Source organism: Pholcus phalangioides, unplaced genomic scaffold (genome assembly GCF_987345545.1).
Source record: "Pholcus phalangioides strain wild (caught in Gottingen) unplaced genomic scaffold, Ppha-v1.0 ptg000041l_1, whole genome shotgun sequence".
NCBI lineage: Eukaryota > Metazoa > Arthropoda > Arachnida > Araneae > Pholcidae > Pholcus > Pholcus phalangioides.
In genome coordinates, this window is record NW_028301627.1 from 1,393,542 (window position 1) to 1,417,160 (window position 23,619).

Consider the following 23,619-nt stretch of genomic DNA (forward strand, 5'->3'; position numbering starts at 1 on the left):
TTGAAAACAATAAATGGTACAAAAAAAGTAAGAAAATAGGTGCAGGGCCGTGCAACAGATGCACCCTCACAGGGCCCACTTGGAAGGGGGCCCAGAATGAGCCTAAATTCAAATTCTTGCACAGGAATGGCTAGCTACGGCTCTGGATCTAATAGAAAAAGCCAAAAGAGAATTTGGGTAATGAAAAAAACATCAAAGTCTCTGAGAAAAAAAAATTCTCTGCAGAAGTGAACAGGTTATTGACCCACCAATATTATAGGAGTTCGATTAAAGTTCTACTGTATAATTTGATTTCCTAGGATCAAGAATTGTAAAAGAGGGAACTTGCGCAAAAGAAATAAAAAGATGAGTAGTTCTGGGTAAAACAGCCATGAGAAAGCTTAATATAATGATGAAAGACAAAGATGTAGCAATGAAAACAAAAATTAGAATTATAAATGCATTGGTCTTTCCTGTCTTTATGTATGGATGTGAGAGCTGGACACTACGGAAAGCAGATAAGAAAATAATTGATTCCTTCGGACTTTGGTGGTGGAGGATGCTGCGAATTCTATGGACAGCTAAAAGGACTAACAAATCAGTTATCGAAGAAGTCAGGGTTGACTATTCTCTAGAAGCAACAGTCATTAAACAGAAACTCTTTTACATTGGCCATGTAATGCTCACAGAAGGCTCACTAGAAAAAATGGTAATGATTGGAAGAATGGAGGGAACGAGAAGGAGACCAAGCACCAGATGGATAGAAAAGGTGTTGCAAAGCACTAGAATGAAGCTAGCACAAATTTGACATGCTGTGAATGACAGACCAGCTTGGAGAGCCATGATCTATAGAATCACCAGGACTCGAAATCTACTAGATCAGCGGTTCTCAACTTTTTTGACTCGCAGAGCCCTTTTAAGTTAAAAAATTCTATAGCGGAGCCCCGTAGGCCAACTTTTTAATTATTCATCAAAGTCACTGATTTATTTTTACTATTTAAAAGTATTTATAATTATTTTTTTTATTTTTCTCAAGCAGCCGCGGAACCCCTAGAGAGTGCACAAGGAGCCACAAGAGCTCCGCGGAGCACCGATTGAGAACCGCTGTACTAGATGGTTCCTAACAACAAACTGTATGATGACTATATTTAAGCTGATCAAATGGATTAGAATATATATCCATTTTGTTGAAAACTTCAAGAATTTTTTTGTTTTCTTTGAAGATTAAAAACTATTATTTTCCAAGTTTCATTTAACATAAATTTAAGTTCTCTCATTCATGACACAATCTATAACACACTTCATCAATGTCAATCATGATACGTGTTATATGATTAGAAATGAAATATTGGCAATACCTGTAGCCTTGTATTCATCTCCAGAAAATAGAAGTTTTTCCCAGAATCAACGAGAAATTCAACAGTACCTGCAAAAAAAGGACAATTTGTTCAATTGCAAATTGTAAACAAAAATGAAAATACAAAGACCGCAATGACTGGCAACAAACACCTAACCAAATGATAAACAATAAAAGAAATATCACTGTCATTTTCATTATGAAATCAATATAATTAATATAAAATCTAACTGATGAAATAATAAAAAAAGCCCAACGGGATACACTGCATCCACTGAAGAATTTGCCATGAATTAACAAAAACATTTTCCTTTCAATTTTCATTACATTTTAGTTTGCAGTGAAGGTTTACTTTATATAACTCAGAAGGAAAAAGAAAGATAGGAACTATACATATGATACTGCAATAATAGACTACATTAATCCGTACTTTTGACTTATATTTCAGAGAAATAGGTCAAAAATTAAAATCCTTTTCCCCCGTTCAACTTTTGTTCATTGCAGTCAAACTCGGTTATAACATCATCAAAGATTCCTATATAGAATTTTTTTTTAATTATAATCAAGGTTGAAGTTTTCAAGGCACTTTCTGATGATAAATATAACCAGGTTCAATTAGATATAGTGAATGAAGTTATTTCATTCTCATGTTTAACAAAGAAAAATTCATCATAAAATATGAGACAACTGTGATTCTCGCTGAAATTGTTGTAAATTATCAATCATGAATACACTTAGCGAGAGATACAGTGCTACAACAAATCTGCAGTGATTTAAAATGAAAAACATCATTAAAAACAATTTATAAAAAGTTATGCAAATCATCTTCACATCTCTGATTCTAGTTAAAAGTTATGAACTAAAGTAATTTTCATTGAGCAAGGTTGGAGAGTCAAACATGTAATAACAAAACTCTTTGAAATAGTTTCTCAGTTTATAAGCAGTATGTTCATGATACACTTAGAGAAGGAATGTATGATTTTTGATTTGGACAAACTTTTAGAAGTTATGAATATGATATTAACCCCCATATTCAGTTTACAGCAGAATTTGAAAATGATAACAAAGCTCTCATAACCATTTTGACACTAAATTATCCATCACAGTTTTTAGGAAACCTTTTACAATGTCTTTACCCCGCCCCCCCCCCTTCATACTAAATCATGTCATCCCATGCAATATAAAAATTTCTGTTTTTTTTTTTCATGTCAGAAGTGCCAAAGACATTTGTTCAAACACCGAGACACTGGATGCTGAGCGCTATGTCATTAGAATGACAGTGTTGGATAGGGATTTTGATTTTAAACATTTATGGACAATATTTGTAAAAAGTTAAAAAAATAAAAGACTGTTGTTCATTTAGTTTACATCAGTGTGTGACAAAGAATTTTCGGCTATACCATTTTATCAATGTTTTTCATCTAAAATTAAATCTACATTTAATCATTTTGGTTTCAAAGTTTCTTTCATACCTTAGAACTAATTCCTCATTGAGATCCCCTAAAGATCTTGTACTGGTGGGGAAAAGAATGGGACACTTGTTTCATTGTGTGTGCTGAATGCACCCACAAATATGTTAGGCGAATAAAAGGATCATTGGAAATACAAATAAAAGAACACATCAAATATGTTGAGAATCAGGACTTTTAAAATTGCGTCTGCTTGCTGGAGTGAAAGTCATACATTTAATTTCTCTGAAGCTAGGATAATTCAAAAAATGAAATCGCTAATGTATTTAGACTTCTACGAGAGAAGGAAGTTTTATTAAAACATGTGAAATATTTAGATAATGATGGGAAATCAACATCATTGATTCCTTCTCCATGGAATCGATTTTTTGTTCCAAAATATATGTTACAATACATCACTAATTCATAAACCAATCAGAGAATTTACACAGATGAAAGAAACATCATCATCAACTAAGTGTTCATTGTATTAACCAGATTTCTGAGACCAATTTAATTGTTTATCCTTCGAGAACATCATCTCAAATGATCATAAGGATCAGGTTTTATCTTATCACTAGCTACAATACCCGGCGCTGCTCGGGTTTTCTTCAATGAGGCTTTTTGGATCATGCGATATCTCCCTCTTTCTATGAGGGACATGCAAACCGTGTCTAAGTTAACCAATATGGTGATGTCCTGCGCGACTCATGAAATAAACAAATCTAAATTTAAAGAAACGTAGAAATGAATAGCCCCCCCCCCTTTTTTTATGGGTGTTAGGTATTTCGATTCCCTCCCCCTGAACTTCAAGTTATCCAACTGCCAGTTTCAGCTTCCAAAAATGCTTAATTCAAGCTGTGGAATTTTTTCGATGCACTTTACGGGGCCCATAACTAATTTTAAAAACATCCTAAACTATATTAATTTATGCAAATAAATATCAAAAGACAATACGGAGACATTAATTTTCATGCTTGAGAAGATATAAATAAGAAGTTGAAATTAATGTTATTACATGGATATCCAACTCAAAAGGAAATCTGGCAAATTATTCATATTTTTAATTTTCTGGGCTTCGTATCTCCAAGTGAATTCAATATTTCAGAAATCGAGAATTCAATTTAATTTTTAAAATTATTGATGTGGCAGGAAACCCCCCCCCCCCCTCCCACTAAATTTCCGTATTTATGCAGTTAAATCGACAATTTTAGCACTGATTTCTATGAGGATCACCCTTTTCCTGACTCTCAAAGCGATGCCGATGATGATTATGACGTCTATTCAAAAAGCCTCATTACTGAGAGTATATTGAAAATGTGGCAAACCATTATAAAGGCATAAACTATTATATATATACTAACAGGATTAAAGAAGTGACAAACCGTTGTAAAGGCATATACACGTCTGAAACACATTGCTAGGGAACCACGGTAACCAAAGTAAACGTTCGGAAAGTGATTGTTGAGGCCCAAAAACCATTGTTGCCGGACAGTTTTTTGCCCATTTGGGGCATTTGCCCTGGGCTGACGAAATTTTAAAGTAGCCTATCGTTCAAGTCGGGTCCCAGTTGGTATATATGCAAAATTTAGTGACGATCGATCTAAAATTGTAGATTTGTACTTTAATTTGTCAAAAAAACATTCATACAAACAGTTTTTATTAATCTAGTAGCAAAGTATTTGCTGTCATAAGAGCTGGAACCTGGAGTCTGAGACTGTTTGAGGCCGCCAACTCCAATAAACTTTATGGGTGTGAATGAGCTTTCCCCAATTATTAATTAATATAAAATGCATCACTTTCCATCCAAAATAAGGGCTTGAGTCTCATATACATGGAACAACTAGTAACTTTAAGCCTCCTCAATGTTTTCTTCATTTCAGTGCCATTGTTTGGTGCTTTTCACCATTTGGCATCAATAGAGCAGTGAGCGAACATTGCCTCAATGTGACAAGCTCTATTTCTGTGAGAATGTGTTCTATCTTGGGAAAATGTGCTTAAGGTTTTTATAGCAAAGACATTGAAAAATCATATCTGAATTATTTGTGTTTTATAAAAGTCATAAGCAAGGCCTATAATAATTCTTTTTTTATGAGAATCATATGGAAATGCTAATTATTGATTTTATAGCCAGGCTATCATAACAGTCTGACTGTATATTGATAAAAAAGATAAATGACTTTCATGGTCATTCAGAAGAAACACTAAGTTCTTGTCATTCACAAAAGTAATTGTCTAATCAAAAATATTGAAATTTTGTGAAAACTGGTGTGTTGGTCAAGCATTGTCCTGTTAAAACTTGCCTGCAGGCAAGCCTCGGAGGTAAGAGAAGACAACAGAGAGACTCCATAACATCTGAGAAGTACCGGCGGCTACTAGATTAAGTATGCTGTCAATGTATTAGTCATACAGTTTGTCATATTAGGCATACTAGGCAAGTTGACTAAGAGTGTTAGCAACTCATGATCCATCCCAATAAAAATTTGAAACACTGATCATAACCCCCCCCCCCCCCAACAACTAGACTGTTCCAATGAACACATATTCAAAAAATATATTTTTTAAAATCGAGCCTCTATTTATATCTCAAACCATGCCACCAGCATGAGTCCCTATAGCTCTACTCTCAACAAAGTTGACATCTTTCTGCAGGTCTGGCCTCCCAAACCATATGGCATATTCTAGGCTTAGAGGAACTAAGCCGTAGAAGAGCCGGTGAATGACTTCAGGAGAATGCAAAAAGACCTTTTAAGTATGAAGCTAAGCATTTCATTTATCTTTTTGACCACCATCAAACACTGTTAAGAAAACCTAAGCCCCTCATCAATGAAAATAAGGCTAAACCAAAGTAGGTAATTTCACTGGTAAAAACTTTACTGCAAAAACTGGCAAAAATGATTTTATGAAAAAAAAAAAGTTTCACTCAATGCATATAATATGCAATTAATAATTGAAAAAATTACAAAAACCAAATTTATAATGTTGTATTGTGAAGTAATTTGGTGGAAAATACATTTATAAATAAATAGAGATACAGCTTATGCTTGTTATAATGACCCCACATTACAGCGATCATTCCATTACAAGTACCTACCTGTAGGAAAAGTTACAATCGGGGTCGTTATAACAATATACATTCTTTTAAATGATACTAGACATAAATTCATAAGCTTTTTTCAGCTATAGAAAAAATTTACCAACTCTGAAAACTATTGATCATTAAACCAAAATTTGAGTTCAAAATGATATCAGTTGCATAATACAGAAAATTTTATGCATAACAATGGCCTTGCATGCATAGATGGGGGAAAGGATCCATTTCTTGTTGAAACAGTTTTTACCATGGCTTTTTTCTACCTATGACAAAAACCATGATACAGTAAAATCATGATATAATGATACTCTATGGATCAAGAAAAAATATTGTTTTATAGAGATTTACTGTTACATCTAGTATTGTTGCAGTGAGGTTTCACTGCACTTATTCGCCTATTTTAGAAAGAGAACTACTACTTTCACTGCAAACACAATTGCACGAACGGTAGGGTAATATACTTTTAAATGCTTTTGTGTAAAACATTATTTATGTGCATTCAATGATTGATAAAATTAATAAGCATATATGTCATGTTAAAATTATTCTCAAACTAGCGTTTGTGTGTTACAAACAATTTTTTTGAATTAATTTTTTTCTGAAATGATGCTAGATATAAATAAATGTGGGAAGCACCCGTTTTTGCTGCATGGCACAAAAACCCATTACAGTCAGAACATTTTTTACAGCAGTTTTTTCCGGCAATGACAAAAACTCAACAAATTATTAATTCTTAAAGTAATGTTTGTGTTAAAAACGACTTTATTTGTGCATTTAGTAAAATATAATCAAATGCACAATAATTATAAACAGGGAATTAGTTTTTGTCAGGGCAGTTTTTCCTACCTATGGCAAAACTCTCAGCACTATGATAAGCAGCAGGTTTTTCTTTGAAAACTTATCACTGATATTTTGAGTCAAAGATTTGAAGTTAGGCAAGACTTTCACTTGCTGCATATAACTAGTATTGTCTAGAATAAAAAATGTTATTTACCTGCAGAGTCATAGCCAACAGCGAGAGCCAATGATACTGCTTGTTCACCCATGGATTTCCTCAATTCTGGATCAACAAAGGTGCTGTTAAGAACAGATCAATAAAACTACACTACTTCTAAACATGCAAAAGGGAAAAATTATAATAGCACTTAAAGCTTTAGAAATAATAAATTTTTCGTTAAATTGATGTGAAAAAAGAAAAAAAAATCAGAATTTTTAAATAATTAATGGAACATGAACACCTTACAGTAATAATAAATAACATATCTTCTGTATCTGTAATGCAGGACTGATCTCTTGGTCACAAAACACTTATAGTTTTTGCGTGAAATTTTTTGTTAAGAGAGCAGAATTCTTAGTTTTTCCATTAGACAAGTTCATTTTAATCCAGACTTTTTATTAGATTAAAATGATTTAGCATTAAAATCCAGAAAAGTTGGAATCAGAAAAGTTGGCAGTTCTGCACTCTTACCTTCTGCAGGGTTCCCAGCAAAATCTGCTTGATCATTTTCCTGACTCTCCGACCAAATTCAAAAATTTCCCTGACCAAAAGTGTGCATACTGTCACGCACATATATAATTCTAAACCATCCAATATCACTCTAAATTATAGTTGCCCCCTTCCCCCTGTATTCGTGGGAGTTAAATTTTTTGTTTATCTCGTTTATTGAACATCACGAGAAAAGCAGGGTGATGCAAAAGCATAAGGGAATGTAAAAAAAGGGTGCAGCGATTGGTTGTTGGTGATGTTTCCTGAAAGAACATTGTGATTTCTGTTTGCCGTTTCTTCTTCATATTATCAAGTATGTTGGAATATGTTGACAAGACTTCCTCTACCAATTTTTCTACATGTGAAGAACGTACCATAGAGGGATATATATCAAGAAAATAATCTATTGCTGATTGGAACTTGCAAAGCCCTCCCCCCCGTGTTACTCATGGTGAACTTGTCTTTTACTTCTTTATTTTTATCTTCTTCGTCTGGTACCGCTTGTTTCATGAGCAATCAGCTGCATTAATTCCTCCTTGGTCAATGCCTCTGAATTGCTATTAATTAGCTGTTCGACTTCTCTTCTATATCCATATCATTGAACCCTTCTCCACCCACCTGTTTAGCTAACGTGACAATGCCTTTTATAATCTTCTCAGTTGGTTCTGTAAAAATGGTTGTGTCCTGGAGCGTACATTGTGGCCGAAGGTCAATCCAACCTGAGTTGACTGTTTCTCTCTTAAGAGCTGCCATGGTTCTAGTGATGGCAGTAATGGCATTAGCGATAGTGTAATTCTTCCATACCTTCAAGATATTTTCTGCATTTGCATCTTCTTCTATTGCATGCACAATCATCTTCATTGAGTGACATGTACAGTTAGCCTTGAATTCTTTCATTGCCCCCGATCAAGGGGCTGAATGATAGATGTTGTATTAGGATACATACAACAGACTTCCACACCATGTGTCCAAGAGTTTTATTCAGTATCAAAAGAACTTTGAATGGCATCAAGCTACTTCCTGACTTTTGGAATGAAACACTGTTTAAACCAATCCAGAAAAAGTGTTTCCGTAGTCCAAGCTTTTCTATTGTTCATCCAAAATACTGTGTGGGAGCTTTCACTAACCATTTTCCTGCAATGCTCATGGATTCGTAGATTTGAAACTGGCAGTGGACTTTACCATGTACCCATATCCATTTGCACAAACATAGTAAGTCTGCCTTAACTTGCCTTAAAACCAAAGGATTGATTTCTTCTTGGGCGATAAATGTTTTCTGTGGCATTTTCTTCCAAAATAGCACAGTTTCGTTAGCGTTAAACACCTGCTGAGGTGAATATTCCTTCTCTTCAATAATTTTTGGCAGAGTCTTTGGAAATTTTCTAGCTGCCTCCTGGTCAGCAGCGGCTTGATTGCCAGTGATTTTTACATTGCGTATTCCAAATCGTTTCTTTAATTGTTATGAAATAGACGTTTCACAAGCCCTTCCCTTTATAGAAGAGTAAATTAATCTTTTCGCTTTTTCCCATTGTAATATTAATCAATTGGACTACCTTCTTTGTAGCAGTCTTGTATCCACAAAAAACCCTGTATTTTCAGTATGAGAAACACATGGATTCCATAAGTGATGAAAAGTTTTTACTGCCACAGGTGCAGCTACCACTGCTGATCAAATTTCAGATTCCTTTTTCTTGATATATTTCAGTAGATTTGTTGATTCCATAATAGTGAGCCATGGCAGCAATTGACTTACTTTCGCTAAGCATAGCCAATATATCCAATTTTCCTTGTAAAGTTTTCACTTTTTTCTCTCTTTTCGGAGCATTATCAGTAGCACTAGACAAAAATGAGCCATCCTAAACATGCATAACTTAAATTTCGTAAACAAAACACGTGAATGACGATTGCTGAAAAAAAATCCAATGAAGGGAAAAAAACCATAAATATGGGAACCGCGAATATGGGGGGGGGGGGGCAACTGTATATCATTTCACTGTAATATACCACTGAAAAGCACATTACAGACAGAATGCTAATATTTTGCCACCACCAACTGTTACAAAATCAAATGATCTTGAACACAATACTAGTTTCCTTGGAAACCTCACAGAGACAATTGAATTCAAATCATTCTTCAACATATAAAGGTTCTCTACCCACAGGCAAGGGGGGGGGGGGGGAAAGGATAAAAAAAATTTTTCAGAAGAGATAGAAAAGAATTTAAGAGCTGGTATTGGCTTTGTTTTCAACAATGGAAAGGAGGGTCTCTCCACATTAGATCCCTTCATCTATTTACTCAGAGGGCAGATTGTTTTCTAGCAAAACATTGTTTTCCAGTATGTAAAATCCCATTCCCTTCAACTGATAAGACATTTTTCTCAGTAGGGTATCTGGAGGATTTTTTTTTCTCTCCCTGGGGATCTGAAAAATAATCTTCCATGGAAAAAAGTGAAGGATTTGATATAGATTTATCCTCTTTGATTTTTTTTCCCCTTCAAATTTTCCCTGGGAACCCTGTTCTGGTATCATTATTATCGTGTTGGATCCCAGTTCTCAGGCCACATTTGTCTTGCATGCCACAGATTGGACATGCAATGATTCAAAAAACTACATTTTTTTTCACACATCGAAACTACAACACTTTCTTTTTTTTTTAATTTTTTCTTGTACCATAACTATCATGCCGAATCACCATATTTAAATGTCACCAAGAGTACACAACACATGTAAAATAAATTTGCAAGAAACACAGATATACACACAGATATGGTCATATTCATTCAGTTTCAACCACAACATGCTGGAAGATGCAATTATTATGAGAAAAAATTCAGGAAACATTAGAAAAAGCAAAGTTTTGTAAGCTTCACCTTGGTGCTTCTTCAATAACTTTCTGGTTCCTTCGCTGAATGGAGCATTCTCTTTCGTTAAGGTGTATAGCATTTCCATGCTTATCACATAATACCTAAAGGAAAATATGTGTTAAATATGGGTTTTTTTTTGTCGAATTTTTAATTCAGAATTAAACAAACTTTCTATGGATTAAATAATTAAAAAAAAGCACAATTGAAACTGAAGAGATGGTATTTTTTCGGCCTGAAATATACTGAGAAATTGAATTTTCTGGATGTGAATGTGGAAACTGATATTTGGAAAGAAAAGTGATTTGCCTCCTCCCCGGATCCCCTTGCATACCGAGCAAGTGCGCTAACTAATACACTAGAGACACTGGTGGTCGTCTCTGGTGTATTTGTCTGGGGTTATTGTACTTTTTGCAAAATACTTTAACATTTGCAACGTATGTCTTTATCTGCCAATGAACAAAACAGTTTTGAACAACTATTTATTTCTATTATTACAAATTAAAACATTAGTTAAGACATCAATTCAAGGGCAAACCCTTCATTGGTAGGAAAATCGCAAAGTATACTTATAGTGAAACGACTAGGGCAGAAGTGACACTCAGCTATGGTCTTCAAGAAACGATGCTCGACCACAGATGTCAGTAGAATCACACAGACTTCGGCGACGAACCCAGGGCGTAGTAGATGAGGTGCTATTATATCACGGAAATCGGTGTGCTACACGTGGATTTCGGCGTTCAAGCGGTGGAGTCCGATGGTGGACGTCGTGACGAAAGAGTAGCATCAGATTGCAGCGTCATACGAAGAAACTATCAGATCACTGCTATTGACCATGCCAGCCAACGCCAGATCGCAGTCGGCAAGATCTACAAAGGCATTAAGATCGAGAACGGACACCAGCAGACATCCCTGAACGGCATTCTTGGAGAGCAATTGACGGGAACTTGCGTGACGGGAACATCGGACCAGCCGAGTTGTTCAGATGATTAGCGATTCTAGCGCTATGAGACTGAAGGCCGATTTGAAGCACGGACGTGATTATATATAGCTCCCAAATCACTAAGCATGCAAATGAGGAGTAACGCACATACGCCCCCATCGACATTGGCATTCCAAGTGGCAAGTTCGGAAACTAGTTTCCCTCTCTTCCTAAAACAGTTCGTGACACATCGGCACCGAAAACGTCCGTAAGTAACAAGTTTGTTTAGTCGACAGGAAATAATTATAAACATAAAGTATATAATAGACATAACACAAACTCAATAATAAAACATAACACATGCACTACCATAAAATCAGGGGCAAAGGTCAGGCGAGCGTCAACAAGGCTATGTTACACATTAGAAAAACAGATGGATCTGTGTGACTCTGCGTGCTCATTCTGTTTCCACAGGCTTAATAATTTCTCTACTTTCCCTGAATTATCATGTACACAGAAACTTTTTTTCATAATCTTTCTTAGCAACTGAGATATAAACCAATATACCCCTAGAAAGACGGGGGGGGGGGGGGGGGGGGAGTGTCACACTGATGTCCCATATACTTTGGAACACATTCACTGTATAATACTACAAACACACATTGTCACAAGTGATTTTAATACAATCAAAATTCTTCAAACAATCTCTTTGTTCATCCAATACAGTGTAATTTCCATTTGCAAGTCACTTTACATTCATTCGCATTTGTAGATGTCTGTTAGCAGTTGTCTCAGATTTGTTGTAAAGTATTTTCGTCATTTTGTCTGATAAATTGTTTGTTCTGCAAAGAAGAGATATCCACATACTTAAGATTGCTGTAGGAATGGAAAGAAGGCACAGATTCACCAAAAAGGGAATTTTTCAGAAGTTTGAAAAGATTGTGCGAGAAAAACCCAGACGATAAAAATTTAGATAAGAATTCAGAGGAGAGTGAAAATTACCCCAGGCAAAACATTTGTGAAGCAAGCAACAGTAATGATGATGGAAGTATGAATTTGAATGAAATTATACTCTGACAGTCCTTCAGCTGATGCGATTTAAAATCCTGCTAGAAACAATAAATGTAAACCACACTGGACAAAAACTACAAAAACAAGCTAGAACTATACAAATCAATTTATTTCTATAAATATATGCTATCTCATTGATATCCTGTCTATCAGTTGCGAAGAAACTACTGCAGATTTAAGTGCATGGAATATTACGAGACCTTCGACATCAAAGATTCTAAAATATTTTACGAGAAACTCATTGCCTATAGATACAGATTTTCCTCCTCTGGAATCATGTGACTTTTTTCAAATCAAATTTAACAAATTTCGGTTGGAACTCTGCAGAAAGATCCTCTGGTGCTTTCCACTGTGGGGGAAAAAAAGCAAGATTTCTCAGAAGCAATGTAATACCGGAATCCTTTTACGGAGGAAATAAAAATTTTCCAGTCCAGAGTTAAAGAAAGAACATTCACTCAAAATGCTTCAAAAACCAAATAATAAAACAGATCAATGGTTTCACTTAGTTATTTGCATTATAACTCTATTCTATGTTAAAAAGTATTATACATACTTTAAAATATGAAAATTTTCAAAAATTGCCAGGTATGGGGGTCACACTGACTCCTGCTGTCTTTGTAGGTATAGACCTCCGACCCATCTTTCTAGTGTTAACTAAAAAAAATGATTATCCATTGACTGCAGCCTATCAGCTATACCATCATAGGCACAAATTCCCAGACTTGAAAAATCTGCAATATGACTTTTTACAAAACATCTTGCTGCTGAAGAAAACGTGTCATGCAAATTAAACAGAAAATTGGGGATTTTTCAAGGTAACCATATGACCTGTCTTTTCTTCAGGACATCCCCATATTTTACTGTAATTTTAGTCTTCCAGAATTTTTTTATAAAAAAATTGTCCCTTTTCTTCCCATCTTTCAACAAAGCCTACTTGAATTTTTATTTTTTACTGAAAGTAGAAGAAAGCTAACTATTATGACTATGAAGTCATCTCACATACTGATTGTATTTGTCATATAAAAGTTTTTTTTGTGGAATTAATTTTTTTAACCTTTGATTTGCAGTAGCGCTTCATTTCCCGCCATTGGTAAATCTTTTGGAGATTTTAACAATAATAGAAAACTTTGCTGAGTTTTGGTATCACATTTGGAATTCCTTGTATATTTCTCAAGAAAACATGGTCATTTTGAGATTGTAATGACTGAGGATTTTCTTTACAGATTTTTAACTTCTGCAAAGCACAATTTGAGGATTTTTCTGTAAAGGTACAAAAAAGTCAAAGAATCTGGTTTCCAACCAAAATATTTAGATAATGCTAAAAAATTGGCAGTATTGACACCTATGCTCCATTCATTGAGCAAGCTAATCAAGATGAGGTGCAAAAAGAAAATTGCACGCATGAAAAAATATAAAATGCATTCATGATTATGTAAAAACAAAATATAAACAATACATAAACACAAACTAAAAAAAGTGAAAATTTTCACAGCATTTTTGTAATAAAAATAGTAGGTCAGATGGCACTTACCTGAATTTCGATATGCCTAGGATTATCTACATATTTTTCTACCAGTAACCTATCGTCCCCGAAACTTGACTTGGCCTCTTCAGATGAAAAACGGAATCCTTCCCTGCAACAGATTTTAAAAAGCAAAGATTGATGCTCATTGTCATAACAGAAAATACATGGCTACAGTTGGTGATGCTTATGTAATCAATACTTAATAAAATTTTTCTGTAGAAAATATTTGATTTCCAAACGCTACTTTTCCATAACAATTTTTATAGAATGATGCGAGTTTTCTATTCACACAAGGCGCTAACAAAACTAGGACCTCTAGTATGAAGCCAATTTCAAAAAGCTGTAATTACACAATTCTGACTGAAATTAAAACCCAAACTTTTTGTAAGTTTGTGAATTTGGCAACTTTAAGTTTGGTTCCTTTTTTCGATAGACCTCTTAAGATTAGACTTTGTTTTATATTTCCGAAAAGTGTGTTGCTTCGGGATCAAACACTAGTAATTATAAAATTTACTGTCTAATTTGGGAGCAAAAATTACTCTGCAGTCCTCTATTTGAAAAAGTCTCTCAGCAGAGGGCAGGTGGACCATCAATGCAATACTTACATAAAAAAAAATTCAGGAATCTTTTATTTTTAGTATTGAGGACAGATGGCAGCACTGCTAGAACACTAAATATGCATAACTCTGACATCATATATATAAATACTGCAACCATTTTATATTTCATTATACCATTTAATGAGCCCTGAACAGATTGTTTATATCAGAATGTAATGTTTTTGTGTATCTGTGTTTTGTATTTGTATTTATGTTTTAATTAAATTTCAATATGCATAATACACACAACACGATTTTGCATGCACTAATTGAAAATTAGAAATTCCTCAGAGGAATGTTTATGAGGTGCATGTAGAGTTTGTCTTCCAAATATAATCATACCCATTTCACTACATATGAAAGCTAATAGATTATGTACTATCGCTATTCTTATTTTAGCAATAGACTGCTGGGACACCTGATATGTATCTTTGGAATAATAACTAACTGTTTAAAGAAATTACACATTTTTAGAATTAGAGCATCAATTAATGAAAACGTCTTGGTGGCAACTGCATATACAACTTTAAAACTAGGAAAAAAAACTTGCTTACATGGCTTCTTTGTCATTCCACGCTATCCGCATTCCTTTCCCGCCTCCGCCAGCAGAAGCCTTAATCATGACAGGATAGCCTGTGAAATACAAAATAATCATGAAGACACCAGATTGAGTAGAAGAAAGCTCTGTTTCTAACAAATATTTATTTGAAATCATTTTATTAAAACCACAGAGAAATACCTACAAAAAAAGATATACTATGTATGTTTTAAAACAGGAGAAATTTAAACTGGCACTTGCTTTTATGACGAGTTAATCTGACAGCAATCCAATATGAATATCAACCCTCCTGCTGCTATAGGTAAGTCACAAAAAATTTTCCGTTTGGCAAAAGCCAGTAATAAATAAATAATTGTCAAGACTGATAGTCTCACACACACATATATATAAAAGCCCCACCACACCAATCACCCTAAAGCCTGTCTCCAACATCTGTTCTATCACACTTTACTTGGAAATTTAGTTTATTTTACATTTTGATATTAACCTTAAGTTATTTTATCAAACTGTGATCAAATAAAACCACGCATAGGCTAAGCTAGTAGAGCTTTTGCAAGGTTATTGTGTATACCTAATCTATTTTCCCAATAACGTTGTGTAACATGCAGCATCATGAAGAGCAAGACACATCAGAGCCATATTTATTACACAAATAACATAAAGAACAAGAGTGAAATGATTAAAACTTTGGTTCTGATGTTCGATGGCTGGTAGCATATTCATACAGCGAGTGATATCTCGGCTAAACAAAGTTTTTTTTTTGTATGGTTCCTCAACCTCATCTAACAAGTACAGATTCTGCTAGCAAACACTTTAGCTGGTATGAATGCATATACTAACATAACAGAGCTGTGTTATGAGCTGAATATTCATGCAAAACATCAGAATTATTATCACTTAAGCCAGCGTTTCTCAACCTACCACGACGATGGCATAGATGGTTCACAAGCAGACTTGATAAAATTATTCACTCGTTGTAATTGATATTAGTAATATCATATGGTTTCAAATAAAATTACATCTTCAAACCTAGGGTCACTATACATTATCAAGGAGAATACAGAAAATTGAGATCCTGAATGTGGGATAACACTAAATTTTGTGAAAAATTTCAATTTATTCTTTGTATTCGCCCATTATTTGCCACCCTTCAAATTGTTGAAGGGTGTGCAAATAAAGGGCTGTTACAAATTGCCATAAATAAAAATTTGTTTCACAGAAAAAATATTCAAATGGTCCGATGACCATATTTCATTAAGAAAAATATGGTTAAAATGCTAATAACCATCAAAAACATTCTCAAAAGTAGGCAAAATCACTTAATTTAATTAAAATTCCAAAAAAAAAAATGCGGGCAAAATGTTAAACCTGACAAATATGTGAGATGAATATTTATAACTTATGCCATAATTATCATAATATAATTTATATTATGAAAATGCAGTGTGTGTGTGTGTGAGTACTTCATGACTAGTAAATATTAAAAATTCAAGTATCATGAAAAAAATATTAATAAAATCTGAACAAAAATTACAGGAATGTCCTGTATTATAGGTCACAAATGGTCTGTGAAATTATTTCAGACATTTTACTGATCCTTGTCTTCAGAAAGGTTGAGAGCCGATTTAAGCCATATTAATTTATATCTGCATGCAGTGCAACTCTTAGCATCAAACTAAAAAGTTTGGACATTCTAGGAGATTAACTTTTCCATCTGCATTGCATGAGAGAAATGATAACCACATCACATAGGGGGCACCTATGAACCCGACTGTGTTATACACATAGTACAAAAAAAAAACAAAAAAAAAAAAAACACTAAGATCTTCAGTTTTTCATCACCCTGTAAATTTGAGGCAGTACCAATATCATAATAAACAATTTTTCATGAGAACCTGTGGCTAAAGAATTTATGGAAAAATTTATGGAATGAATTTTCTTTGTTAGCCAAGACATCACTGTATTTGTCGACAACATGTCCTGTCTAACCTTTGCACATGAATGGACGAGCAAAAAGGTCATTCACACGTTCTCTGCTCCTAAGCTCATCTCACATAAAAAAATTATCATTTACATAAGTGGTCTTCAACTGCTGGTCCATGAACCATTTTGTCCCATTCATGTATGTAGCTGCTAGATAAGAAAGTACGGTCTCTCTATATTAGCTTTTATTTATCTTGGCCATTAGCAAGTCTGCAAACTATTTATCCCATCTTAACCGGTTAATGAAATTATTCAATTTTTTTAAGGTTAAAGAACACTGATTTACACCATTGGTGTTATAGCGTGTTTCACCATGTTATTAGATAAATGTATTCGAGTACAGTAAAACCTCTCTTAACAGTCACCCCTCTTCCATGGCTAAATAATTTTCCTTGTGGGTAATGAAAGTATGCATTTCAAACCCGATTAATGGTCCCCCTCTTTTACAGAGGACTTTTTTTGTCTCGCCAGTGTCCTCAAAAGAAAGGTTCTAGTGCACTTACTTTTTTTACTTTTATTACCAGACCTGCTCTGCTCCTCAACCGATACAGACATCAGAGCATTCCCAAAGGTCAGACTGCACTTACTGCATATAATACACAGACTTACACAAATTTAACTATGTAAACTAACTACAGTGAAATCTGTTGAAGACAGAGACTGACATTGTACGAGACTGAAACCTGTCTTAAACAGAATTAAAAGATAGTCTCATCAATGATTAGTGCTTTAATGTGCACTTTTATAAAATGGGAACCTGTTTAAAACTGAATACTATTTCAGTCAATTGACATTTCTTACGTATAGGTTCCCGAACCACCTCCACGGTATTACCATAAAACCTCCCATATTCAAAATTAAAATGCAGGGACTCATTTTAAACAAGAAAATTTCAGAGGAGTGTGAATATCTCCATTAAAGCTATAAAAGGACTAAAATGCAGATGCTTGAAGTTGATAAATCATTAAGCAATTCACTCTTTTTTTATAACTGAAGTTTTATATAAATCCAACAAAATTAGATGACTATTTGGAAAATTTGCGATAACTGACATTGCTTACATGATCTCAGATGTGCATATCTATATGCACAGTAAAAAATAATTTTGATTGTCAAAATAAAGGAAGTTTTACTGTAATTGCATAGTTTCTTGTTTTTCCCTTTACTATATATCAGTGCATCAAATACTGCAGATAAAACGACTGATAATGTGTGTGTGTGGGTTTCTATAATATATTCTTATATATATAAAATACCAGAGAAAGAAATATAAATTCATTAAATGTTTGTATGCGAGTTTTGATATGATTCATCTGAAAATTTTGAATCAATTTTTTATTTGATTTCAAAAATTACAGTAATAATAACAAACGAAGTGTGTGATTTCTGATATTGTTACTCTGTGTATTGGATAGCATAGATGCATTAAACAGTTGCATGATTAGAATACGTGAATGTGAAACATAACATATTAGCAAAAAAAAACCACGAACCTATTTCTTGAGCTATTTTCACACATTCTTCCGCAGTCTAGAATTTCAGAGGGAAAAATTACAGATGTCACAAATCGAGCCACACACACACACAAATCCACACATCTTGGTTATATTATTTACAATTCAATATATTTCTTTAAAAAAATATTAATCTTGTTAAACTAATCAATATCTGATCGAGATCACTTACGCTGACAACTCCATCAAAACCAGGAATAGTGTTGACATTTGCTTTATGAGCTATCTTCTTACTCTCGATTTTATCACCCATTGCGGCTATGGCATTCGAATTTGGACCAATAAAAGTGATACCATTTGTTGCCTTCAAATAAAGGAAAAAAAGATGATAATCATATCACATGTTCAAAAAAAAGTTTCAAGAGACTTATCAGAATGTTTAAAATTTGAATTAAAATGTTTCATTTTAACTATTCGTATTAAGTTTTTTGAATAAGGGATACTAGTCTACAGAGCTGGACAAGTGCCAGGTTGCCATGGTGACTAGAAAATCGGTATTGGTGCCTAAAATTTTCTAAATGCGGTCGATAAATTGGAGTCTAAAGAGTGACATAAAATTTTGATTTCATTACGCTGTCTTTTGACATGGGAAAAGTAGGAGAAAACATTATTTAGGACTGTTTCTCTCGCGAAAAACACCATACGTGGCTCCTAAGAAATTGGGCTGATGCCTAAATATTTTTCCAATTTGTCAAGAGCTGCTAATCTATCAATTTGTATAACATTGCTAACGTTCAAATAAACATGTGATGAAAAAATAAATGAAATTTTCTCTAGTCTCGCTGACTCGACAAATTTATATTTCGAAATGTTTCTTTGAACATATACTTCTGAAATATAGCTGAAAACCTTAGCAGAACAGCAGCTGGTACAAGTATTTCAAGGATATTCACCATGCTTATCATATTTGAGATGAGTACTATGTGTTTCTCAATCTTCTATCATTGAAATAAGTAATATATTTCTCGGAATAGGCATCACATGAAAATATACGCTACAGTAAGCGAAACGTATTGAAATTTATTTGAAAGTTTAACGTAAGCACCACATTTTGTAGGAATAAAATTTAATTTCTAATTAAATATTATTCACTCACATTCCTTAAACAAATTCGTTTGAAACTGCCTTAAAAATACTCGGAACCAATTCTGAATATAGTAGAACCTTGATTATCCGTGAGCAGATTAACCAGGCTTGAAAATTTAAATTTCATGTTCAGCTCCTCTCTATCCATATTGTTGTCCTTGGTTTTTTTTTCCATTGGTTATGTAAGATTTTGAGATGAAAACAAACATTTCCATTTGGAACAACTATTTTACCACACACTAACTCCACTCATATATCGCCATATGGCAATTTCCAACCAATGGAGTTGAGGGGGAAATGAAGGCACCTTCTATTGGTGGTAGCCCAGGCTCGGTAGGTAAAGAACTTGATTCTGATGTTCTTTGGCTGGATTCAAACCCATGGACCTTGACGGTAACCTTTATAGTGGAAAATGAAAATCTCACCACTGCGCTACTCTGGCATTTCATAGAACTGAATTTCTTCATTTCTTTACAGAACCCAGCGTCCCCACCTATTCTCAGAGCTGAACTTTCATATCAATGCATTGAAACAGCAGCCCCATATGAAGACATAAGAACCGGACATTGTCCTGAGGCGATAGGTACCTGAAGATTTACAGGCAATTACAAGAAATGTGGGCAAGTTAGTCAAAATGTATTTTTTTAAACTGCAAGATAAGGCACAACTATTCCTTGTTTGTGTCATTCTCCTAGTACATTTTACAACTGTGCAGAATGGCTGACAGGAAAAAGATGTGTTTTTCGGTTATCAGCAATCACCTTCCCCAATATTAGCCTGGATATAACTGAGGTTCTACTGTATTTCTGCCATCAATGAAACCCAGGATATTAGTAGTGTCACTATCCTTCAATAAGTGTAATTTTTTTATTAGATTTTTTCACATGGATAATATAAATATGTGCAGGGGATTTTAAACAGGTAAAATACGTGATACGTGCCTTTTTTTCCAAATTTTATTTTAAATCATTTTTTTACTCCAGGCAATTTAACTGTGTTTTTGATTATCCACGTTCACCTTCCCCACTATTAGCCCAGATAATCAAGGTTCTACTGTAGTTGAAAAGATTTAATTACCATAATTTCTAGTAAAAGAGTTGCCAAACAAATAGAGTATAAAAAAGAGTATAAGCCAAACAAAGAAATTTTTTTTTTCATACAAACGACAAGGCTTTTTATCATTGCAGCTTTGTAATAAACTGTTTAATTTTAATTAAAGAACTAAAAAGAAAAACTTACACTAACATGGAAATGTTGTACAAGACAAAAAAATCCTCATAAGAATTAGTATCTCTGAAGTTACAACATCAGGGAAAAAAAGTGTAATCGGATTGGATGCGACTTTGAATTACCAAAAAAGAGCTAAAAATTAAAGTTTTAAAGCTATATAAGCAGTGGCTTTATTACAGGAAACTATGGTTATTAAAACTTGAATGTTGTATGATAAAGTTCATATTTCAAGTTCTTGGGGGGCAGTGCAACCAAAAATTAACTGCACAAGGCTCCACTCAGGGGAAGGGATGGAACAAGAAACAGGGTACATAGTTTACATACATTTAGTATCTACCAATGATGTGTTCTTATGTTAACATCACATAATATTTAAAAAAAAATTAAACTTATCTCATAATCCTGCTTGATAAAGAAAAATAAATTTCTTAAAAAAATAGGTGATTATTGTAATAATTTAGATGATTAGGATTGATAGGTAAAGGAAAATGTACATCTTTATGCTGAAACACTAATAAGATTCTTCTTTCTTTTTTCCAATTCCATGAGGTTAAACCTTTCATCACAGTACTTAACAAAAGCTGCCAATGGTGGAATCCAGCCTGTGTTTACACTGATTTGCTAGAACAAATACATAATTTTTGCCATGATAGGTGGATCAGTTGATAAAGCAGCACCTGCAATCAGCAGGGGTTCTGTCCTGTCTAATGGGGGAAGGTGGGGGGGGGGGGCAGAGAAGACACTGAATATGTATGCAGATACAATTATTTGAATCCCACCACTGATCGAAATTAATTAATTTTGAATGCCAAGTCTTCAAATTGGCATAAAAGTCATCTCTAGAGAAGTGTTTTTCAATCTTTTTTTGCAAATATGGTTATAGCTTAACAATTTCATGCACCTGCTGAAATGGGATAAATGATTTGTGCAGACCAGCTGACCGGAGAAATACATTTCAATATAGAGACAATGTCTGAATTATTAAATCTAAAATTATGTAGCAGCTACATGGATTGGGTGAAATGTTTTACAGACTGGGTGGTTGAAGAAAACTGCTCTAGAGAATACCAATTTCAAAAAGTCACAAACAGCAAAGAATATTAATCCATAAAGTTATAGACAAACTCACCAATTTATGAGCGAAATCTGTATTTTCTGAAAGGAATCCATAACCTGGATGAACCTATGAAGGAGAAGTACGGATTACTACACAAGTGATGTAAATTGTGCTTTTATGCACATTAAAAGCTTATGATATGACGAATATTATATTCAGTAGGACCCTGATTATTCAAGCTGATGTGGATCAGACTTACCTCGAATAACTGAAACCTCAGATAATACCGACCTTACAGAAAATTTTGAGGTTAATTGAAAAAGTCATAATTGTTGTAAATAGCAAAAAATGTATGTTTTCAAATTTTTTTGATGGATTAGAAAAGATTAAATGAATATGGTATGAAGTTAGATGAAATTCTGCTATACATGATCTAGTGCACCTGTCAGGTGTACCAGTTTAAAAAAAAAGCTGTCAGGGGCAGCTCTTGAGTAGTATGACCAATTATACAAATACAAATACAAATACAACGCCACAACAGGCAAAATGCCCAACGAGGTGGCTGATAAGAAGATGCCCATAAAAATATGGTTGTCATATGTTTCAAAAATACAGCAACCCAATTAAAAATGCAATTAACACAAATCATAAACAATATATACACATGATAAAATATTATACAATGCCCATAAAGAATACTTATGGTTGTCTTATTCTAAGAATGGATAGCTTCTCGATTTACCCCAACATGTTTATCGTATTTCTTTTTAAACGTGTCAATTGTGTTACAATTTACTACCTCCGGGGGTAAGCTATTCCATTTATTAACAACCCTATTGGAGAAAAATTCCCTGCGACACCATAACCTTGCATTGTCCCTCACCAATCGATACTGGTGTCAATACAGGGCACAGCTCTAGTAGGGGCACCAAGTCTGAGTTCAAAGGGTAAAAAAAATTTGTTGACTAAATAAAAACGTTGCCAGGGGGTGCTAAAAATAGGTCTCTCACAGGTAGAGATTTTTTTTTTAGCCATTTCTGAGTACCATTATACTATATATTATACTCACAGTTTACAACATTTTGAAGACTATAATTATACATTGCCTTGAAGAAAGCGATAAGGGATAGTAAAAAGGAAGTTGAATCTAGGTTGGCAGATAACATTGGCTCTGACCCAAAATCATTTTTTCGATACGTCAATAATGGATGTAAGGGGACAGTTGGCCCCCTCTCGATAGGAGGCTCTAGGGTAGAGAGCAATGTAGGCATGTGTAGTGCTTTCAATGACTTTTTCGCGTCGGTTTTTAATGGAGATAATGATATTCGATATATGGATGTTGCATGGGGTAATAAAACCCTCAACGATATTCAAGTAGAAGATGTGGAGGTCCTAAATCTTCTAAGAAATGTATGTGCAAGCAAAGCACCAGGACCAGATGATATCTATCCCAGGGTACTCAGGGAATGTGCTAATGAATTGTTGGGGCCAGTGGCACAGATATACAGGAGTAGTGTTGCTGAGGGTATCGTCCCAAGAGATTGGAAACTTGCTAACAATGTTCCGATATTTAAGAAGGGTAGTAGCGAAGCTGTGTCAAATTATCGTCCAGTGAGTTTGACGAGCTCCCTCTCGAAAATTTTGGAAATTATCATCAAAAGGCAGTTTGTGAAGTGGATAGACGAGAATAATGTATTGTCAGATAATCAGCATGGGTTCAGGAAGGGGGAAGTCATGTGTAACTGACATCCTTTGCTTCTATGATCACGTGACTAAGGCTTTGGGTAAGAGCAAAAATGTAGATGTTGTTTACCTTGATTTCCAGAAGGCATTCGATCGGGTCCAACA

At 34.2% G+C, this 23,619-nt stretch overlaps 1 protein-coding gene across 1 annotated transcript in view; it reads right to left on the bottom strand.

The window, feature by feature from the left end:
* LOC149065034 (propionyl-CoA carboxylase alpha chain, mitochondrial-like) overlaps positions 1-23,619 on the bottom strand; it is a 68,471-nt gene that overhangs the window by 29,118 nt on the left and 15,734 nt on the right. The window contains exons 5-12 of the mRNA XM_089254470.1: positions 21,844-21,897; positions 18,571-18,702; positions 18,378-18,414; positions 14,897-14,975; positions 13,750-13,852; positions 10,235-10,329; positions 6,873-6,955; positions 1,338-1,405 (exon numbers count right to left, since the gene is read on the bottom strand). Of these exons, the coding sequence (XP_089110596.1) occupies positions 1,338-1,405; positions 6,873-6,955; positions 10,235-10,329; positions 13,750-13,852; positions 14,897-14,975; positions 18,378-18,414; positions 18,571-18,702; positions 21,844-21,897 (651 nt within the window). The remainder of the gene's footprint in view (positions 1-1,337; positions 1,406-6,872; positions 6,956-10,234; positions 10,330-13,749; positions 13,853-14,896; positions 14,976-18,377; positions 18,415-18,570; positions 18,703-21,843; positions 21,898-23,619) is intronic.